At 34.9% G+C, this 18,764-nt stretch overlaps 1 protein-coding gene across 1 annotated transcript in view; it reads right to left on the bottom strand.

Annotated features, from left to right (window-relative positions):
- Positions 1-5,780: 5,780 nt before the first annotated feature.
- The window catches only part of ANKRD10 (ankyrin repeat domain 10), a 32,721-nt gene continuing 19,737 nt past the window's right edge, over positions 5,781-18,764 (bottom strand). Inside the window, exons 4-6 of the mRNA XM_015811819.2 lie at positions 10,339-10,562; positions 8,269-8,364; positions 5,781-7,206 (exon numbers count right to left, since the gene is read on the bottom strand). Of these exons, the coding sequence (XP_015667305.1) occupies positions 6,752-7,206; positions 8,269-8,364; positions 10,339-10,562 (775 nt within the window). The 3' untranslated portion in view covers positions 5,781-6,751. The remainder of the gene's footprint in view (positions 7,207-8,268; positions 8,365-10,338; positions 10,563-18,764) is intronic.

Raw genomic sequence — 18,764 nt, 5'->3', positions numbered from 1 at the left:
TAATACCACTTTACAATGCCTTGGTAAGGCCACACTTGGAATACTGCATCCAGTTTTGGTCACCACAATGTAAAAAAGATGTTGAGACTCTAGAAAGAGTACAGAGAAGAGCAACAAAGATGATTAGGGGACTGGAGGCTAAAACATATAAGGAACGGTTGCTGGAATTGGGTATGTCTAGTTTAACGAAGAGAAGGACAAGGGGGGACATGATAGCAGTGTTCCAATACTTCAGGGGCTGCCACAAAGAAGAGGGAGTCAAGCTATTCTCCAAAGCGCCTGAAGGCAGGACAAGAAGCAACGGATGGAAACTAATCAAGGAGAGAAGCAACCTAGAACTAAGGAGAAACTTCCTGACAGTTAGAACAATTAACCAATGGAACACCCTGCCTCCAGAAGTGGTGAATGCTCCAACACTGGAAGTTTTTAAGAAGAGACTGGATAGCCATTTGTCCGAAATGGTGTAGGGCAGTGATGGCGAACCTTTTAGAGACTGAGTGCCCAAACTGCAACCCCAAACCCACTTATGCATCGTCGAGTGCCGGGTGGGTATGGCCCATTGGCTGGGCGTGGCCCATTGGCTGGGCGTGGCTGCGGTGGTAATGGCAGACTGGATGGGACTAAAAAGTTCAATCAATCAATTCCAACTTTGCAAGATCTTTTTTTTCCCACGAGAAGTTGAAATTGACTGATTGATTGGACCTTTTTTTTTTTGTACACGGCGGCGGAGGCCTAAAGCGAAACGGTTTTATAAAACCCAGCTGAAGGCCTAGGACTGGGGCGACAGCGCGCATGCCCACAGAGAGGGCTCTGAGTGCCGCCTCTGGCACCCGTGCCATAGGTTCGCCACCACTGGTGTAGGGTTTCCTGCCTGAGCAGGGGGTTGGACTCGATGACCTCCAAGGTCCCTTCCAACTTTATTATTATTATTATTATTATTATTATTATTATTATTATTATTATTATTATTATTATTATTATTTTAAAGTAATATAATCTATTCAATTAGAAATAAGATTAATTATTGAAACAAAATAAATTATTGAAAACAAAACAAATATTTTTACTGAACTATTATCTACTTTTTTTTCAATCTCATTATTTGGAAAAGCACATATTTTCATAAATATGGAGCAGTTACTCTAAACTATTTATTTTTGGAATTATGCAGGATTTCTTGTGTATGTTATCCACTCTCAAGTGCAAAACAAAATCTAATAAATCAGTATTAGATTTCAGGAGACTTTACAGGATGACAAAAAAAAGCAAAGGAACATTGGTGGTATGTGAAATAATGTCACGATCAAAACATGGTTGACTGAATTATCCAACTGTTTGAAACATAAATTAATCACATTGGTTGTGTTCATGTTTTATGCAAATCCAGCAACCGCATATTAGCCTACTGTAATGTGTTATGTGAACTGGATCATAGTGATCTTTGGAGGAAGTTGAACAAGGTTGACAAAAGCATATTCCATTTAGTTGTATCCCCATAAAGCCAAGCTTTCTAAAATCTAGAGCAGAATGCACAACTACCCAGTTAACTGAGATTGCGATTTCATAAAGTTCAAGTTTACAAATCAGCTATGGGTCATATTCTGTCACCATCCTCTCCACTTTTTCTTCCTGAAGTCCATTTCAAGTGATTTAATCATGACGTTTTCTTTTTTCCAATTACCAATAATATGATTAAAAAAGAATATTTAATTTTTGCTCTGAAAAACATACAATTGGCTAATAAAAGTTATGGATCTTCTGTCCGGAAAGACTCAAGGAGGTTTTGTATCTTGTTGCTTTGATCTAAGTTAAGATTTTGTTTAGCCTTTCCTAAGAGGTAATATGCATTTAATAAAACTTTCAAAAAAGAGAAGTCTTTGTATGTAACACAGATTAGTCATAACCCAAAAAGCATCACTGTCTTTTATTTGTACTGTATATTTCAATGGCTGCTGTATTAGTATTTTCTAGGTTTTAGAAAATGAAAATTATCCTTCACAACTGATTCTATTATTAAATGCCTCAAGCCTCCAAAACATAAGTAGGGTGGGAGTCACCCATACCTTGGGGGAACCTCGTTCCATAGAACTGGCCCTCCAACAGAGAAGGCATGCTCCTGAGAGACTTTTAGAACCTATAGTGGGACAACCCTACTGGTGGACAGGCACATACTAGGGGAGATAAGGAGTACCTCAATTAACAATATCCTATGCCACATAGGGCTTTATAGGTAACGGGCAGCAACTTGAATCGCACATGGAAGCAAACAGGTAACCACTGAAGCTCTCAGAGGCATTTTCCATCACTGCCCACATCACTGATTCCGGACCAGTTGGAGTTTCCAGGTGGTCTTCAAAGGTAGCCCAGGTAGAGTGTATTGCCAAGAGAAGCAATTGATTTAGTGGTTTTGATAACTGATTATGATAAAGTCCCTCCTTAAGGCTCCTAAGCAAACTCAGCAGAATTTTTTACGACGAGTGCTTTCATGTGAGAAAATTAGTTGAAGAAACAAGAAAGAAGAACAAATCAACATTTTGTTAAAATAGAGATTTGAACAAAGCGTTCCTTCTTCCCTGACCCCATTACAAGGTCAGTGTTAGATCTGTGCTTTTTAAGTTAATTTTAAGTGATCTGGAGTTAGGAATGAACAGTGAGTGCCCAGATTTGCTGATGATAACAATCAGTGCAGAGTGTTAAATTGAAAAGGATTGTGTAAAGCTTCAAAAGATTTTCCACCTGAGTGAAAAATGATAAATGCAGTTCAGCATAAAGAAGTTTAAAACAAAGTATATTAATTCAAAAACCACAAACTCATCTACATTAACAGCGTTTGTATTGGTATTGACAGATCACGAAAGGTATCCTATAATCATGGTGAATAATTCATTGAAAATATCAATGCTGTAAGTGGCTGTTGGAGGTAGTAAGTAAAAGTAAGTAAGTAAGTAAGTAAGTAAGTCAGTCAGTCAGTCAGTCAGTCAGTCAGTCAGTCAGTCCTGGGTAGAAATTATTAGAGAAGGAACTGAAGATAAAATAAATAGCAATGCTCCCATATAAGTCAACACCATAGCTATTGTGTTCTGGCCCAACAAATAGCTTCCAGTTGATCTTCAAAGCTCATGCAGAGTAGATTGTAATAGTCCACATAAGGCATAGTGAGGACCTCTTGCACCAGGTAGGGCCACAATTTGCTCATCAGTCACTTGGGCAGAAGCTTTACTGGTGTTGCTTCCACCTGCCCATCTTGTAGCAATTGAGAATCCAGGAAAATCTTCAAATCATGGAATTGCTTTCTTACAGGCAGTGCCATTCCAAAGACAGACAAGAGAGCTGCCTGAATACTTCAATGAATAAAATGGTTCATCTAGTTTGGGTTCGACTTCAGCATGTTTTGCCTCCTCTAAGCCCTAATAGCCTCCATACACTGTCACAGTGATGTTTTTTCACTCAATAACCACTTTGATTAACAACCAAATTGCTGGAAACAATTTAATTACTAAACAAGGATTACTTGTAGTCAATATAACAGTTTCAGGTGCTTTAATAGTCTTTGACTATTTGGAAAATCCTTGCATTAGATCAAGAAAAGAATTAGCTGTCCAGATACTGTTGAACTTCATTTCCACCCCTTCATTTCCCAGTTAGCAAGAATGATGGGGTTTGTAACTCAATAATATCCTGAGACCCACCTTTTGCCCACCTCCCCATTATATGCTCTATTGGCAAGAAGAAAACTATCTTACATTTTTCTCTTCATTTCCACTGGAGGGGAGTATAGAGTAAAAAAGTTGATTCCCTTTGATGAAATACAGTATTAGAATGTTTCTCATAACTATTATCTTATTATGCTCCTTTCATCGTGTTTTAGAATGAATTAAATGCAGAACCTGCATATACAAATTTATAGCCAGAATTATTTAATGTTACTGAATTATAGTATCATAAGATTTATAAATGTAAGATACTCCTTGTAAAGGAAATAAGAACATGGAACTGGCTCAACTATGATAGAAATTTGAGGGCAGTTGGGAAAATAAATATCAGTTAAGTCAGGGAAACAAAGTAAAGATCAGCTCATATGAGATGTTAGTAGCTTAGCATGGAATTAACTACAGGGAGATGTTTTCCAAGGTCCTGGCCCATGGATTTCCTTTGGGTTAGTGGTTCAAATATTCCCAAATAACCTTCAGTTCTCCAGACTGCTCCACTAACATGGAAACCTAGAATACAAATTAGAACTTGTATTGAGTACCTAATTCAAGTGGCATTTGAAATTTCTTCAGACTCTGGGTCACACACCCCTACTTCTTGTTGAGTCTCCTAGGACCTAGCTTATTTTGGAGGCTTCATGCTAACCAAAATTACTACTGAGTTTTCTCGCTGGACAACCTCTCCACCTTCTACATACATTCCTTGTCCACCTCTACATACATTCTTCCTTTGCTGAAGGAAATCCAAACCAGGAACCCTCTTCTTCGATAATATGTTAGATTTGATGAAGTCAAACCAGTGCATGCTTTTATTTATGCAGTTCAAAATATTCATATAGATTTTAAGACAAATCTGAAAGCAGCTTGGACCAGTATAGCCAAGGATGAGTTAATCAGTCTGTAATTGGAACCTTACTGAAAAAAACAGACCTGAATCTGCTCCCCTTTTCTCAACACCTCCCATCAACCTATTTTCTTTTACTAAGAGCCAATTTATGAATTGTTTTTTTAAAAAAACTCAGGACCTTCTTTCCTTTCTGCTGCAGATGGATTATTTGAACGGTTACATAACATAATCATTTTTGCCAATTAATAACCATGCAGAATATACATGTCCAAAAATAAATACCTGAGATAAAGGTTTTGGTAATCTGTTTCCTCTTTTCAACAGCCAGCCTTCATGCCTACTTTCCCATGTCTTCCCCTCACCTCTTTTAAGAGTTAGGGTGTATCAGTTCCACTCAATCATCACAAGCCTTCTTTCATTCTATTTCAATTATTCTTCTGCCCAAGCAATATATTTTAAGACAATTTTTAAATAACATTGTTACTAACTTGCTTATATGAATTGTGGCCTGGATGGGTAACTACTTATTAAACACATGCTTTCCCACTAATCTAAGTGGCCATCTAGCCTGCTTCCAGAGATTTAAGACAGCGTATTTTCAACCTCTTCTCTGTTCATCTTTCCTTACAAAGGCCACACCCAATGAGTTTTATGACTGAACATGCAGTAGTTTTGACGGAAGCTTTGTTAGTTAAATATCCCAGCAATAGAATGGTTACTTTAATGGAAGCTGTGGAGTTTGTTAGGCTTGTATCTACTGCTTTTGCAGAGAACAGTAGCTTTGTAATCATGGTAATATTCCTATCGTTGATTTAGCTGAGCAACCCTAATTTATTAGAGAGTAGCATGTACGAAAGTTTCTGACATTACTTTAGTTATTCAGCTTTGAATAAGAGTTATTAATCCTAAAGGCCTGAAGAAGAATTGACTTAGAGAGAAGACTGCAATTCAATTCACAATATATATTTCATCACAGCATTCTCCAACCTATTTCTGTCTAGATTAGGTGAGCTCAGTGTCACAACTAAGGATAAGGTAGAGCTTTATTTGATATTAATAGTTGGTGATTTTTCCTTTTGAAAGGAAATTATAAGGTTCACTTCAAAATGTAATTGGTAAACAAATAGTACTACTGTGCAAAAATGCCAAAATATAATGCAATGTGTTTTATTTTCTAATTCAATTTGTAAAGGTCTCTTTAGAAACAGAAAAAGACACATCAGTTTGTTTTTAAACACTTCATTTATCTTAATTTTATGCAAATCACAAAAGAATAGTTACAAAGCTTTTGAAGTATACATGTAGATAGAATTTATATAATCGACCTTTTCAATTCAATCAATATATGATACTGAATTTGCTAAAAAATAAAATGGGCACTACTTTTAATTGGAAATGCGTATTTTAATGTTACAAAGCAATGTTGTTTTAAAAAGTAAATGCATGCATTTAGTAAAATAAAGCTGAAAGATACTGATTCAACATTTTAAACATTTTTATAGTTTATATACAGCGTCAAGCCGTTCAGTGAACTATGGTAAGATACATTTACCTGCAGTGAGCAAAAAGTATTTCAAATTTATTCTGTTAATTGGAGGATATGAACCTATTTCCCCAAGCTTATAATACAAAAGTGGGGCAAGCTGATGTCAGCTTTGCCATTATGAATTAAAACATGTAAAGAAATACCTCACATTCAGCTTCAGTTTAAGCAGTTATTACCTTGATCCAAGAAAATTCATTTCCTTTTGAAAACCGAGCAAATACATAAAACATTTTCACTGCCACCACCCATTCCTTGCATAGTCAAAACTGGCACTGTTATTGCTTACCAGTCTCAACAGAAAATGTTAAATCAAAACACTATAGTTTGCTAATATCAAAATGAACTAATCTACACAGTTTAATTTTTAGAAAGGTTTGATGAAAGTGAAAACATTCTAAGTTTTTTATAGCAAATAAAAAAATATAAAACTAGACCTTGTCATAAAAAACAAACATTCTATTGTAAAATTAGCTATTAATATAACCAATGAACCTGACACATGCAAAATTAGAAGCATAAGGCTGTTGTGTCAAATGCTTTTAATATGCAACAAAAAATCCTGCATCCTCAGGTGATACCATCCCAACCCCATTGTTTGTATTACTATTTCAAAGTATATTAACATCCAGAAAATGTGTTATTAATAATTCAGGAACCATGATAAAGATACATTGTACCCAAAACAGTATTATCGTATTTTTCTGCAACTTTAATCAAACTGGAATGCTCAATAACACTGTTAAGTTCAGGAATACTTTCAGCTGTATCCCCAAAACCATGGTAGTGTCCATAGTGCAATGTATCTCCAAGGTCATCCAACCATGGGGGCCTATTTGAAACAAGACTACTTGGGCTTCCATTCAGATGTAAAGAACCACACATATCAGAAGCATTTAGAACTTTTGCTGGTTCCTCAACACTATGACCATCACTGATTATATGGTTATGATCAGAGATTAGTGCATTAGGTACTATCAATGTTAGGCATTCTTCACGCCTGGAACTCAATCCATTGAGCCGAGGTGGGGAAGTGAAGTCCAAATGTCCATTGATGATATTTCCATTTGCCAATGCTTTCAATATGGAGTTACTGCAATTCATATCTGTATTAAGAAATAGACCCGTCAAGCACAAATTGACTCAAAATAAAAACCATCTTCTCTATACTCTTTAACACATATTAAAGTTGTTTTTTCCAATGGTGTGATTGCAAAACAAGCTACTGCTCAATTTGCAGCCATATCAGAATATTTTTTGATGAACTTAATTGTGGATACTTTCCCCTTCCATCCCAATTTCCATTTTTCCTGGCAGAAAAGTAAACTGGTCGGGAGAGAACAGACTACACATGGCATATTCCCAATGAAAATATGCTCACCTATTTATATCTAGGATTAATTAAAAACAAATCCCAAATATATATTCACAACCTATACAGTTGACTCATTTAGCTTGGCCTTGAGTGAGCCCTTTTGAACTGAGAGTATTCTGAATGTAAGTATCCCACCCTTGAAAAGTAAAAGTAAATATTATTAATTACAAATGAAATTAATATGGATAGCATTTTTTTAAAGTATTCAAATAGGAATTTTGGATTATCAATGATTGAAATTAATTTAGCTAACATTAGCAGCAAGCTAAAAAGAAATGTTTTAATCCATATGGAATAACTTGGGAACAAAACTGGTAGCATTTGTAGAGCTTTATTTGACATACTAAAACTGGTCATATGATTATGTAGGCAGTGCAATTAGCTTTTTATTTAATCATAATAAATAACTGTTGCATTAATCAAGCTATTAAGATTCTTTTAAAAAGCAATACTCTGTAATCAAGGCATATGGCACGCATGTTTAACTCAACACTGGCAATATTTTACACCTGAAACCAACACCTTCAAAATCTTACAAACACCTTCTACAAATATTCATGCTAGTTAGGAAGCTTTAAAGTACTTTAGCAATAAAATAGCTTAAGAGTTTGGACATATGCAAAAAGGTAAAACTATAGATAAAATGCATACTGATTCTTGCAACAACAAGGGGTCTGCATTGTGGAAACGGTGTAAATTTCAATCTCTCTGGGTTCAACAGAATCATTCTTCTGTTTTTTTTCTTCAATCATGTGAATGATCTTGTGGTTAACAGGAAACTCTTGTCTCCCACCTGATATAAGAGCAAACTCTCTATCAACATGCATATTGTTAGCATCTTCTTCATTTCCTCCATTTGTCATTGGTATTAGGCCATCAAAACGTTGATCTGTTTAAGAAAAAACATATTCAGAACAGTACATAACTTATTAATCCAAAAGAAAAAACTTACACCTATATTTAGTATTGTTAATAAAAATAAGGCAACACCAATGTTTGGGGCAGGTAAAGTTTGAACTTTTGTGACATGAAAGCTTTGCGGGTCAATTTCGAATCTTGCCTGTACTAATCTGTCTCCCAGGCCATTACAAATCTTGAACCCTACCTACCTCAGCATGTTTATTTGCTATATCAAGGTTTTCAAACAATTATCATTTTACATGGCAACTGTTTTACTCAAAACTGGTCAACTGAATGTAGCCTGTATTGAAAAATTCAGAATGAGAGATACTTAATAATACTGCATTCTTCAGATTTGTTGTAAAAATATTATTTATTTATTTATTTTCTATCACCACCCAACTCAACCAAGTTATCTCTGGGCGGCTTACAGTTCTAAAATTATAGAACTATTAGAACAATATAAAAAACATTAAAACAATAAAAATATCTACAATATAAATAATCATTAAAATATAAAAACAATAAAACAATAAAAGCACGCACAATATAAATATAAACAGCAGCTGTGATAATTAACAAGTAATAGTAAAGCTAAGTAATGGTTGTTTACGTAACTCATTCAGGTACATAGCCAAGTTTTTAAAGCTTTGCGTTAGGCCATTGTAATCCCCAGGGGAACAATATTTTATAAGGCAGGGTCCACAGTAGAAAAGGCCCATCTTCTAGTACCTGCCAGTAGAAACTCTGACTGATGGGATCTGCAGCATGCCCAACATGTTGGATTGACTGGATAAGTAGAAATCCTGGATAAGTAGAAATGCTTCAGGAAATCCTGTCCCAAGTCATGTAGGGCTTTAAAGGTGACAATCAGCATCTTGAAACACACTGGCAGCCAGTGGACTTCACAGAGTAGTTACATGTACCATGTAGCTGGCATTTATTTATTATTTATTTATTACCCATACAGCCACATTTTACAGCAGTTGAGGTTTCTGAATTCTAGAGCATGTTATAGTAATCTAAATGGGAGGCTACAAGGGCACAGGTGAAAGTGAAGTCTAGGAATGGGCGCAACTGAGCTGTAAGTCTAGGAGGACCCCAGATTGTCTGGGATAGTGCCACCCTTCCAGAACTAGAGATGGAAGAACTTTATATCTGGAAGGTCCAAATACCCATAGCAATTGCTAGGGTCGAGTCAGAGCCTGTTGTCCCCATCCAGACCCAAACAGCTTCCAGACGCTGGGATAGGACATCCACAGCATCACTTAAGAGATCTGGAGTAGAGATGGGAAGACCTGGAAAAAACCCCAGAAAAAATGGAAAAAACACAGGTTTCCCCCCGCTTTTTTCAAAGCTGTTTTTTTCCCCAGGAAAATTGAAAATGTTCTTTTCCAATGATAAATAATATATCTATGACATGGTATTCAAACTATGTAACATAAAGACCTTAATGAAAGATTTCTGTAAAGTCTTAAATTATTGCAAGTTTTCTCAGCTGAAGACAAGCACATCCTGGAATACAATTCAAATAACACTGTACTTCTCAATGCAGTTCTCAAATAAGAGAAATATGCATTTGTGCCACTAGGGGGCACTGCAGGGAAAAGGCTCCAGTTTAGTTTGCATGTTTTCTTGCTTTTTTTGTTACTTTTGAGGGAAAGGGATACCTGTTTTATTGCAAGCATAATACTTTTATATACAATGCATTTCACGCAATTCATAAAACTACTCCACACTCAACGTTTTTTCCCCAATTTTTCCAAAATGTCCATTTTTTTCTGGAAAAAAACGGCTTTTTCTCATGGCTTCAAAATTTCCGAAAATTTTACATCTCTGGTCTGGAGTAGAGATATAAAGCTGAAAGTCATTCACATATTGATATCTCACCCCAAACTGACGGATTACCTCACCTATAATTGCCATTTTTCAACTGAAGTGAAAAAGATCCCCAAAGTCTCACCTTCAGTTCTAGCTTTCTTCATTCCAAAATTGTTCATGTCTTCAAAAGATCGTTTTCGACTAGGCCCTCTTTGACTAGTATTCTGATAGACCCCATTTAAAGTGCCATTGCTATAGAAATGGTTCAATGGGTAGTTCTGAAGGTTGAAGAGTAACTGAGCACATTCCTGGAAGCCTTGGGTATGAGCAAGATCTGCTGCTGTCAGGTCACTGGCATTTCGTAAGCTGCACAATACAAATATATTGAATTATACCCCATAATAAAAATATTATGGAGATTGCTGATTTTACTAATTCTGAAGATGAGCGTTTTTTTCTAATTTTCCCAGTAAGGGTACTTAAGCTAGCGAGTTTAAAATTATATCTTTTGAGCACATATCTGCATTCTAAGCAAAATTTGGGAAGCAGTACAATTAAGAATCATTATGTGCCATAAAAAGTAATTCCTAATTAAGTGCCTGAAATTGCTAAAATGTCTTGCCTGCAGCCTGAAGCATCTCACCTTTACACAAACTTCAGACATTTGATCCAACTGTCTTAAATAATCTCATTTGATTAAAAGGAATTATCTGTAAATAAATATTCAAAATAATTGTTTTATAAGAGTCCGCAGCATTCTAGAATCTCATACCACAAAAATATTTCAGTTCTTCTTAACAATAAAAAGTAGGTATGCAGGTGTATATCTTGCCAATGTTTATGTTTTGTACTAAGCTGGTAGCTTATATCAAAGTTTGTGACATCATAAGTGGTAGAATATTATTCAGTTCTTTGAACCATTATTGTGGAACACATATTAAGATTTTGTGTTTTAAAACTGAAATTATTTCAGTTTTAATTAGGCAATTATCTGAACAATTCAATACTGTTGAAAACGTGACACATATATACACTATGTGTCTGTCATGCCTATTTTCCCCCCGAATTACAAAATCCTGTGCCTTGTATATCTCTTATATAAATCATGTAGAGTAAGCAACACGGTATATGATTAGAATGAGGAAACAGACTGTTGGGGTTATTTACGAAATAAGAGAAGCAAATGTCTGAAATAAAGTATTAATACATACTTAACTCAAAGCACAAAAAGACTTAGAAAGAATTCTGAGATGGGAATGTTTCAAACCAAGTAGCTATTATTAAGGAAAGTTACTCCAATTCTTTGGTGGCAATCTGCAAAAACTGTATATCTTTGAGCTGAACTATAGATGTAATGCAATTTAGAATAATTAATATCTCATGCAAGTGGAATATAGTCAAGAAACCCACAACTGTATCAAATTCAGGCCAGCAAACACCTCTAATCTCAGAGACTGTAAGAAGGAAGTTATAAATGAAAGCAAAAGACCATTAGCTCTCTAATAAAAAGTCAGCTGAAATATCTACTAATTCTGAAAAAAAAATCTAAGCCCAGTTGTCAATATAGCTAATGAGCAATGCTAAAGAAGTCATAGAGAAAATGGCGATTTATTCATAATTTCTCTTGCTCAATGGAGAACAGAAATTTGCAAGAAATGGTAAGAAATACAACAAAGGAGCATAGTACTAATAGACTTATTAAAATTTTTTTTTATAAAAGTAGCAAGAATCTTGTAATGGAAAGCTGTGGAACGATTAACTGTTGAAACAATTAAAAGACATGCTAAAAGTGGATCAAAATATTGAGAAACTGCTCTGAATGAATTCTTTGTCTATCTTTGCATATATAGGACAGATACTAGGGCCTGGATCAATCTTTTCAAGAAGGAAGCAGATAGGCAAAGGCAATAATCACGACAGATGAGATTATAGAATCTGTAGATAAACAAAACTCGTTTGAGACTAGCATAACTGATGTGGTGACATCAATAAATACAGTTAGGAGAGCACCAAAAAATCTTTCAAAATTGAGAGTGGCCTCTAAAATGTTAAATACCATTGACGTAAGAAATTGTAAATCAATGATCAGAAGAACTACTCCTACTTTCTGTCAGAGACTGGTTTTGATCTGGGAAGGAATTATGGACTAATGCTGCATAAAGAAAACTTATCAATTCAGCAGGTAGCTGCAATAAAAAATGCAACTCCAATACTGCAGTATCATCACTCCTAGATAACTTTCTATGAGCAACTTTCTACGAGGAAAGGTTTTAACAAATGCAATGTAATCCTTGGTGGGAAAAGAAATGGGAGGAGTGAATATGATAGAAGTGTGTACACAGATGGGTGGTTTTTCTGTTTTCAAACAGAGGAGTCCACTGAAATTAATGACAGAAGTTTTAAAGTCAGAGCAAAAGGAATTCATCATATAATGCATTAATCCAGTCCATTTCCGAAAGAGATGACAACCACTATTGTGAATTTAGAAAAGGGGTTAGATAAATTAGTGCAACTGAAGATTACCTATATCTTTTCAAAATAGAGCCAACTTGGTATAGTGGTTAAGGCAGCAGGCTAAAAACTGGGAGACCTCAGTCAGTCACCCTTTCTCAGCCACAGGAAGAAGAAAACAATGGCAAATCACTTCTGAAATCCTGCCAAGGATACTGTGGAGGCTTGTTCAAGCAGTTACCTGGAATCAATATTAACTAGAAAACACCAAAAAGGTATTAGGGTAGATCTCCTAAGTAGATCTGATAGGGAATCAGAAATAAGATTGTTTCAAAGTTGTATTAAGAGTGAAATTTATTTCAGAAAATGACTTAGTAATTCAAACATAAGCAAGCTCCCTGCCAAAGATCAACAAAGAGGAGGTAGGTTTCCTTTTATAAAATTTCCCTTATTTTTAGTGGTAAAGAAAAGAAAGTGTTTTAAAACTTTTAATAGTAAACGTTAGAGTTTGAAGGTAGTAGTTTAAATGCAGTAACTGGGAATGACAAAAGTTTTTGATTTAAGTAAGCAAGAATCTGCTCTAGACCTTTTCTTCCTATTAAAGAAGGCAATTTTTCTATGTACCATGGTACATAGAAGAGATGACAAGTGAATGAAATGAGTATACTATAAGTAATTGTTAATTCAATCCAAATTCAGATCTGAACACAAGCTTATTTAGATAGGGAAGACAAACATTGATATTATAAGATAAATCTATACATACACCTCCTGGCGATCCATTTATCTTGTTAGTATATAAGGCCGATTAATACAAAGCAGGCCTTAAAGGCAGAATAACTGGTTTTTGTTCATTAGCTTTACCCCACACGCAAAAAGCTGTTGAAAGAAATCTGGCAAACATTTCTTGAAAACAATTCTTCTCATTCAATCTTATGTTAGGTTTCTTCAAAAATGTGGACTTTGATATGAATTAGACATACCTTATCATAACATTTAACACAGATTTAACAGAAAATAGCCTATAGGCCGGAATAGATTTTTATTGATCAACATTTTTTTTTAAATTTGGTAGTTATTGATCAAGATTTTTTTTAAAAAATTGGCAGTATGGAGTTTATGTAAAACTGGCTTGAGAGAAGAGTGTAGTAAAGATACACAGTACAAGTAGTCCTCAATTTATAACCATTTGTTTAAGAATCATTCAAAATTAGAATGGCACTGAACAAAGTGACAGGACAGATCCTTCCACTTGCAACCATTGCAATATCCCCATGGTCACGTGATCAAAATTCTGGCACTTGGCAACTGGCATGTATTTGTAACAGTTGCAGTGTTTCAGGTCATGTGCTCACCACTTACAACCTTCCTAGCTGGCTTCTGACAAACAAAGTCAATGGAAGAAGCCAGATCTGCTTAATGACCATGTGATTCATTTAACAATTGCAGTGATTTGTTTAACAATTGTTGGGGGAAAAGCTGTAAAATTGGCTGTGACTCATTTAACAACTACCTTGCTTAGCACTGGAAATTCTGGTTCCAATTGTGTAGTAAGTCGAGGACTACCTGTATCAAAATTCATTACTCAAGTGGCTGAACTACCCACTTGAAGTGGCACAATACTTAACTTGCTAATCCAAATAATTACTTAGTATTTATACCACAATACAGTTCTATTATCTTGTGCTACAGAGAAAATACTGCAGGTTATATTAGGCTGTTGTGAGCATAGAATATTGCCGACAGCAACTGCTACAACAGCAACAGCTTACAAAAAGGTTTTCTTATGCTTTTAAAAATGTAGGTAACAAGGTAGAGGAAGAAAGAGAAAAAATTGCACTTTTCAAATAGGAAAGCGCCAACTGGAGGAAAGAACAAAATGTAGTTACTCAAATATGTTGAATATGTAACTCTGTGATACATGATAAAAAGATTTCATCTGAGTTAAAATGTCTATTCTTCTGATCTTTAGCAGTCATGTGCATGTATACCTTGGTTTGCAGTACTAAGGGCAACTTTGATAGCGACTTCTCCCCGTTTGCCTCATCCACATTCCTCTTGGTAATGTGCTGGTCTCAGAGACTTCATGTCTATGGTTATTCTTGCCAAGAGATCTTCTCATCTGTGGTCTCACTCTTCTTCTGTTTTGGGTTTCCACTTAGCTATGTCCCCATGACATCCATTCTAAGGTCATGATTCATTTGAGACTGTTATAATATTATAAACCAGCTATTAAAGGATGGCAGTGATGAAGCATATAGTATTTTAGAACAAACTGTGCAATGTTCTTAGTTAAAAACAGATTCATCAGCAGTTCCAATTCCTATTGAAGTTATCAACAGACATTCCTTGACTATATTAAACTTTATCCTAAATGTGATGTTTGGTATTAACCTCACAATTTCAACTGTTAACGAACTGCTGTTTATTATATATGAATACTTCTATCTTTCAATAATGAAAGAATTAAAAGATGCACATGAAGCCAATCTATTTCTAATAGCCTACAATGAATTAACTTTCTAAAACTTAAGATTGCAGAGCACAAATTACTTTGATTAGGAACAGTAACTCTGACATTGAAAAATTGCTACTTTGCTAATTACAATTTTTAGATCATGACTGAAATTTCAAAGCCAACATGTTATAGTGGTGAAGGTGCTGGGGAAATACAGATTCAAGTCCACCTTCAGCCATGAAGTTGAGTGGTTTTGGGCCAGTCCCTTTCTTAGCCCAGTAGACCTCATATTGCTGTGAGGAAGAAAAAATTTAAAGAATGCAGTGTAGTCTTGAGCTCCTAGAGGAAAGGCAGGATATAAATCTAACAAATCATAGGTATCCTGAAGACAGTTGTAGATAAAAAAATGTGGTAACAAATATTATTTTGCCAGAGATTTTGGTAGTTTTCTAATGGTTTACTAGAGAAGGAGAAAGGGAAATTCATTTCACTTATAGGTCAGCTGAAAAATTATCCACTTATAATGTCACATACTTTGAACAAAACATATCTAAAATGTTTGTCAAAAAAGGGGATGTTGAGCTTATATGAAGACTAGCCTCCAAGAATAATTTATGCAACTGCCAGAGTTCCTGCAGCTTAAAATTTTTCTTCATTAATGCCATGAGATAATTTAAGAAAACAAAATCTCCATTCTTAATATGCTCATTTAAAAATATTCAAACTTATATTGTTAGTTTATAAATTATAAAGAGAGACTGTAATTAGGCTAAGCAAAAGCATGCAAATCTATATATTCTATTATCTGAATTCCTAGATTAGCATTAAAACCAATCACCGCAACAAATACCTCAACAGTATGCCTTGTGTGCAGAAAGGAAGCGATACTGAACATTCAATGCCACAACTGTAAGGTTTTCGGAGAAGCACCTGTGGCAGTTTCAGCAGTTTCTATATGGAAAGCTCCCCCTTTCTAGGATTACTTGAAAAAATCAAGTCAATTCGAATTACGTAGCTGTAAAACATTGACATGTGTAGTTTTTATAGTTTCAGAATCTTCTCTTGATTTAAAAAACGGGCAATGGTGCATTAAACAGGAAACTTACATCATAAGGGATCACATATTTTGCAGGCAACATTTAGACTAAAGTTATACTAACATACATAAAGTGCAGTGGCACATAATTCATTATCATTAAGCCAACATCATGTGACCACCTTAACCATGAGACAGTGCGCCTGACTCAAGGACGGACTCTCAAGCACGGATTTTCATCCTGAAGCCCAATGTAATTCTGTCAGTTCTCTGAAATGTAAACATGATATGTACTAGAAACAAATCGTCAACTCATGGGTTCTGTTACTTTAAAATTTGGCAAATTGCAAGTAAAAGTGAATTCTTAACTATGCCTACATTAAAAATAGCTAATACATGGGATTAAGCAGAATTCTTGCTACTGAAGTATTTTTTCCACAGGTTCCTCACATACTAGTATATGGGCACTAAACAAAATCAATCAATCAATCTAAGAAATTCTAAGCTGGAAATTTTAACCCTTTGGCATCCAAAAATAGAGAACACAACAAAGTGATCTTGAGATTATTTTAACCGTTTAAAAGACAGATTGGGAAAACTTCTCTAGAGTTGCTGTAGAAATAAACTGCACATACACAGATATTATGGTGCCATGTTTTCATTCATATTGACAACATCCTTTAAATTATACAGTACTTCAACAGGAAATGGGCTACAGTATGTCTACCTCTATACTTCACAATATGAACACTTGCAAAACAGCTAAACAGTTAGCTGTTAGATATATTTTCAAAAGGATTCACTTTTTATTTTTCCCCAATAGACTTTTATATAAATAAAAACTAATTTTATATGTATGTATGTATGTATGTATGTATGTATGTATGATTAATTATCCAAACAGTTAACTCTAAGAAAACATCATTTATAATCCTTATAGCAAGTCACTCACAAAAGGGAATTGAAGAAATCAGGAACTTTTGATTCTAACATTCTTAGCAGCAAATGCTAATAACTGAAATAGTTTTCACATAATTTTGGAATGTAGAAAAAATGAACCATTACTTCTGCAACTACATAGACAAATCTATGAAAATAGGGGGGCTAGACCACAGCAGGAATCAACTGAAGTTGGATTGAAGGCTAGTTTAGCAAAAACTGAACTACAACAGATACCTAAATAAATGGCCAAATACACACATTCAGATTAAACTCCAATTCCAGGTAATGAAACAATGATGTAAAACTAAATGGACTTAAAGAGACAAGACAAAATTTTCTTCATAGATATCCTTCAGGAAATACATATAATATCCTTTTTGAAAACAGTTGTCTAGCTTTTATAAAGAACTAGCTGTACCCAGCCATGCGTTGCTGTGGCTCAGTCTGGTTAAATGGAAAAGAAAGAAAAGAGAAAGCGCACATTTGTGTTGCTTTTACGTCCAACAGATGGCGCTGTTTTTCAAAAAAGCATGTTTTTACCTGTCACAGGTGTGACATCTATATAATATAGGTATATATAAACACGTGCGTATTCAAATGCAACGTTGTGTCAAAATTTCAAAGCAATCGGTGAAGAACTTTCAGAGATTTAAGATTTTGAACAAATGAACACTTACATTTTTATTTATATAGAAGATTGCCACTGAATACTTTAAAATGAAATAATAACATTTTTAGTCAGATGAAAAGCTACTGTAGCTTTGAACCAGAATACTGAATAAAGATAGAAAAATGCAGGAATACCCACAATGGAGGAGTGCACTGTGAAGATGGTTGAACTTTTTGAAATGGCTAAATTGACATGTCTGATTATGGAAGAAACAACAGCTACTTTTATAAAAGACTGAAAAACCCTTTATGGACATTTGATAAAAATGGACAAAAATGAATCAGTGATACCAGGATCTGCAGATTTAAAAGGGTTGTTTATGGAAAGAAGGGAACCAAGATACATAACTTGGGAAGGTGGCAAATTGTAATAATCAGGCTAGTAACTGCTGCAAAGATCAGAAGTCATTTTGTTAGGTACAATTTCCTTTTTCTTTGATTCAATTTCTCATTTTTTTCTCTCTACTTACATAAGCAAAGAAAGATATCAAAGATATTTATTTGTACCGAGCAGTGAATGAACTAATATCTTTATAAGAATTTAGTGAGCCCAAATTGGAAGTGTTGGATACTAAGAAACAAAATAAATATATTTCTTTCTCTATACTAAAAAAAAATAAGAAAAAAATAGATTTACTGTCTTTTACCAATAAATATTGAAACTCAACATTAAGAAAACCAAGATCATGGCTTCCGGCCCTCTCAATTCCTGGCAAATAGATGGGGAAGAAATGGAGGTAGTGACAGATTTTATCTTCCTGGGCTCCAAGATTACCACAGATGGGGACTGCAGCCAAGAAATTAAAAGACGCTTGCTCCTGGAGAGGAAAGCTATGGCAAATATAGACAGCATACTAAAAATCAGAGACATCACCCTGCCAACAAAAGTACGTATAGTCAAGGCCATGGTTTTCCCAGTTGCAATGTATGGCTGTGAAAGTTGGACCATAAGAAAGGCTGAGCGCAAAAGAATTGAGGCCTTTGAACTATGGTGCTGGAGAAGACTCCTCCT

This window comes from Protobothrops mucrosquamatus, unplaced genomic scaffold (genome assembly GCF_001527695.2).
Source record: "Protobothrops mucrosquamatus isolate PMUCROS unplaced genomic scaffold, P.Mucros_1.0 scaffold51, whole genome shotgun sequence".
Lineage (NCBI taxonomy): Eukaryota > Metazoa > Chordata > Lepidosauria > Squamata > Viperidae > Protobothrops > Protobothrops mucrosquamatus.
Note: the sequence above shows the minus strand (reverse complement) of the source record. Positions and strands in the feature narration are given on the sequence as shown.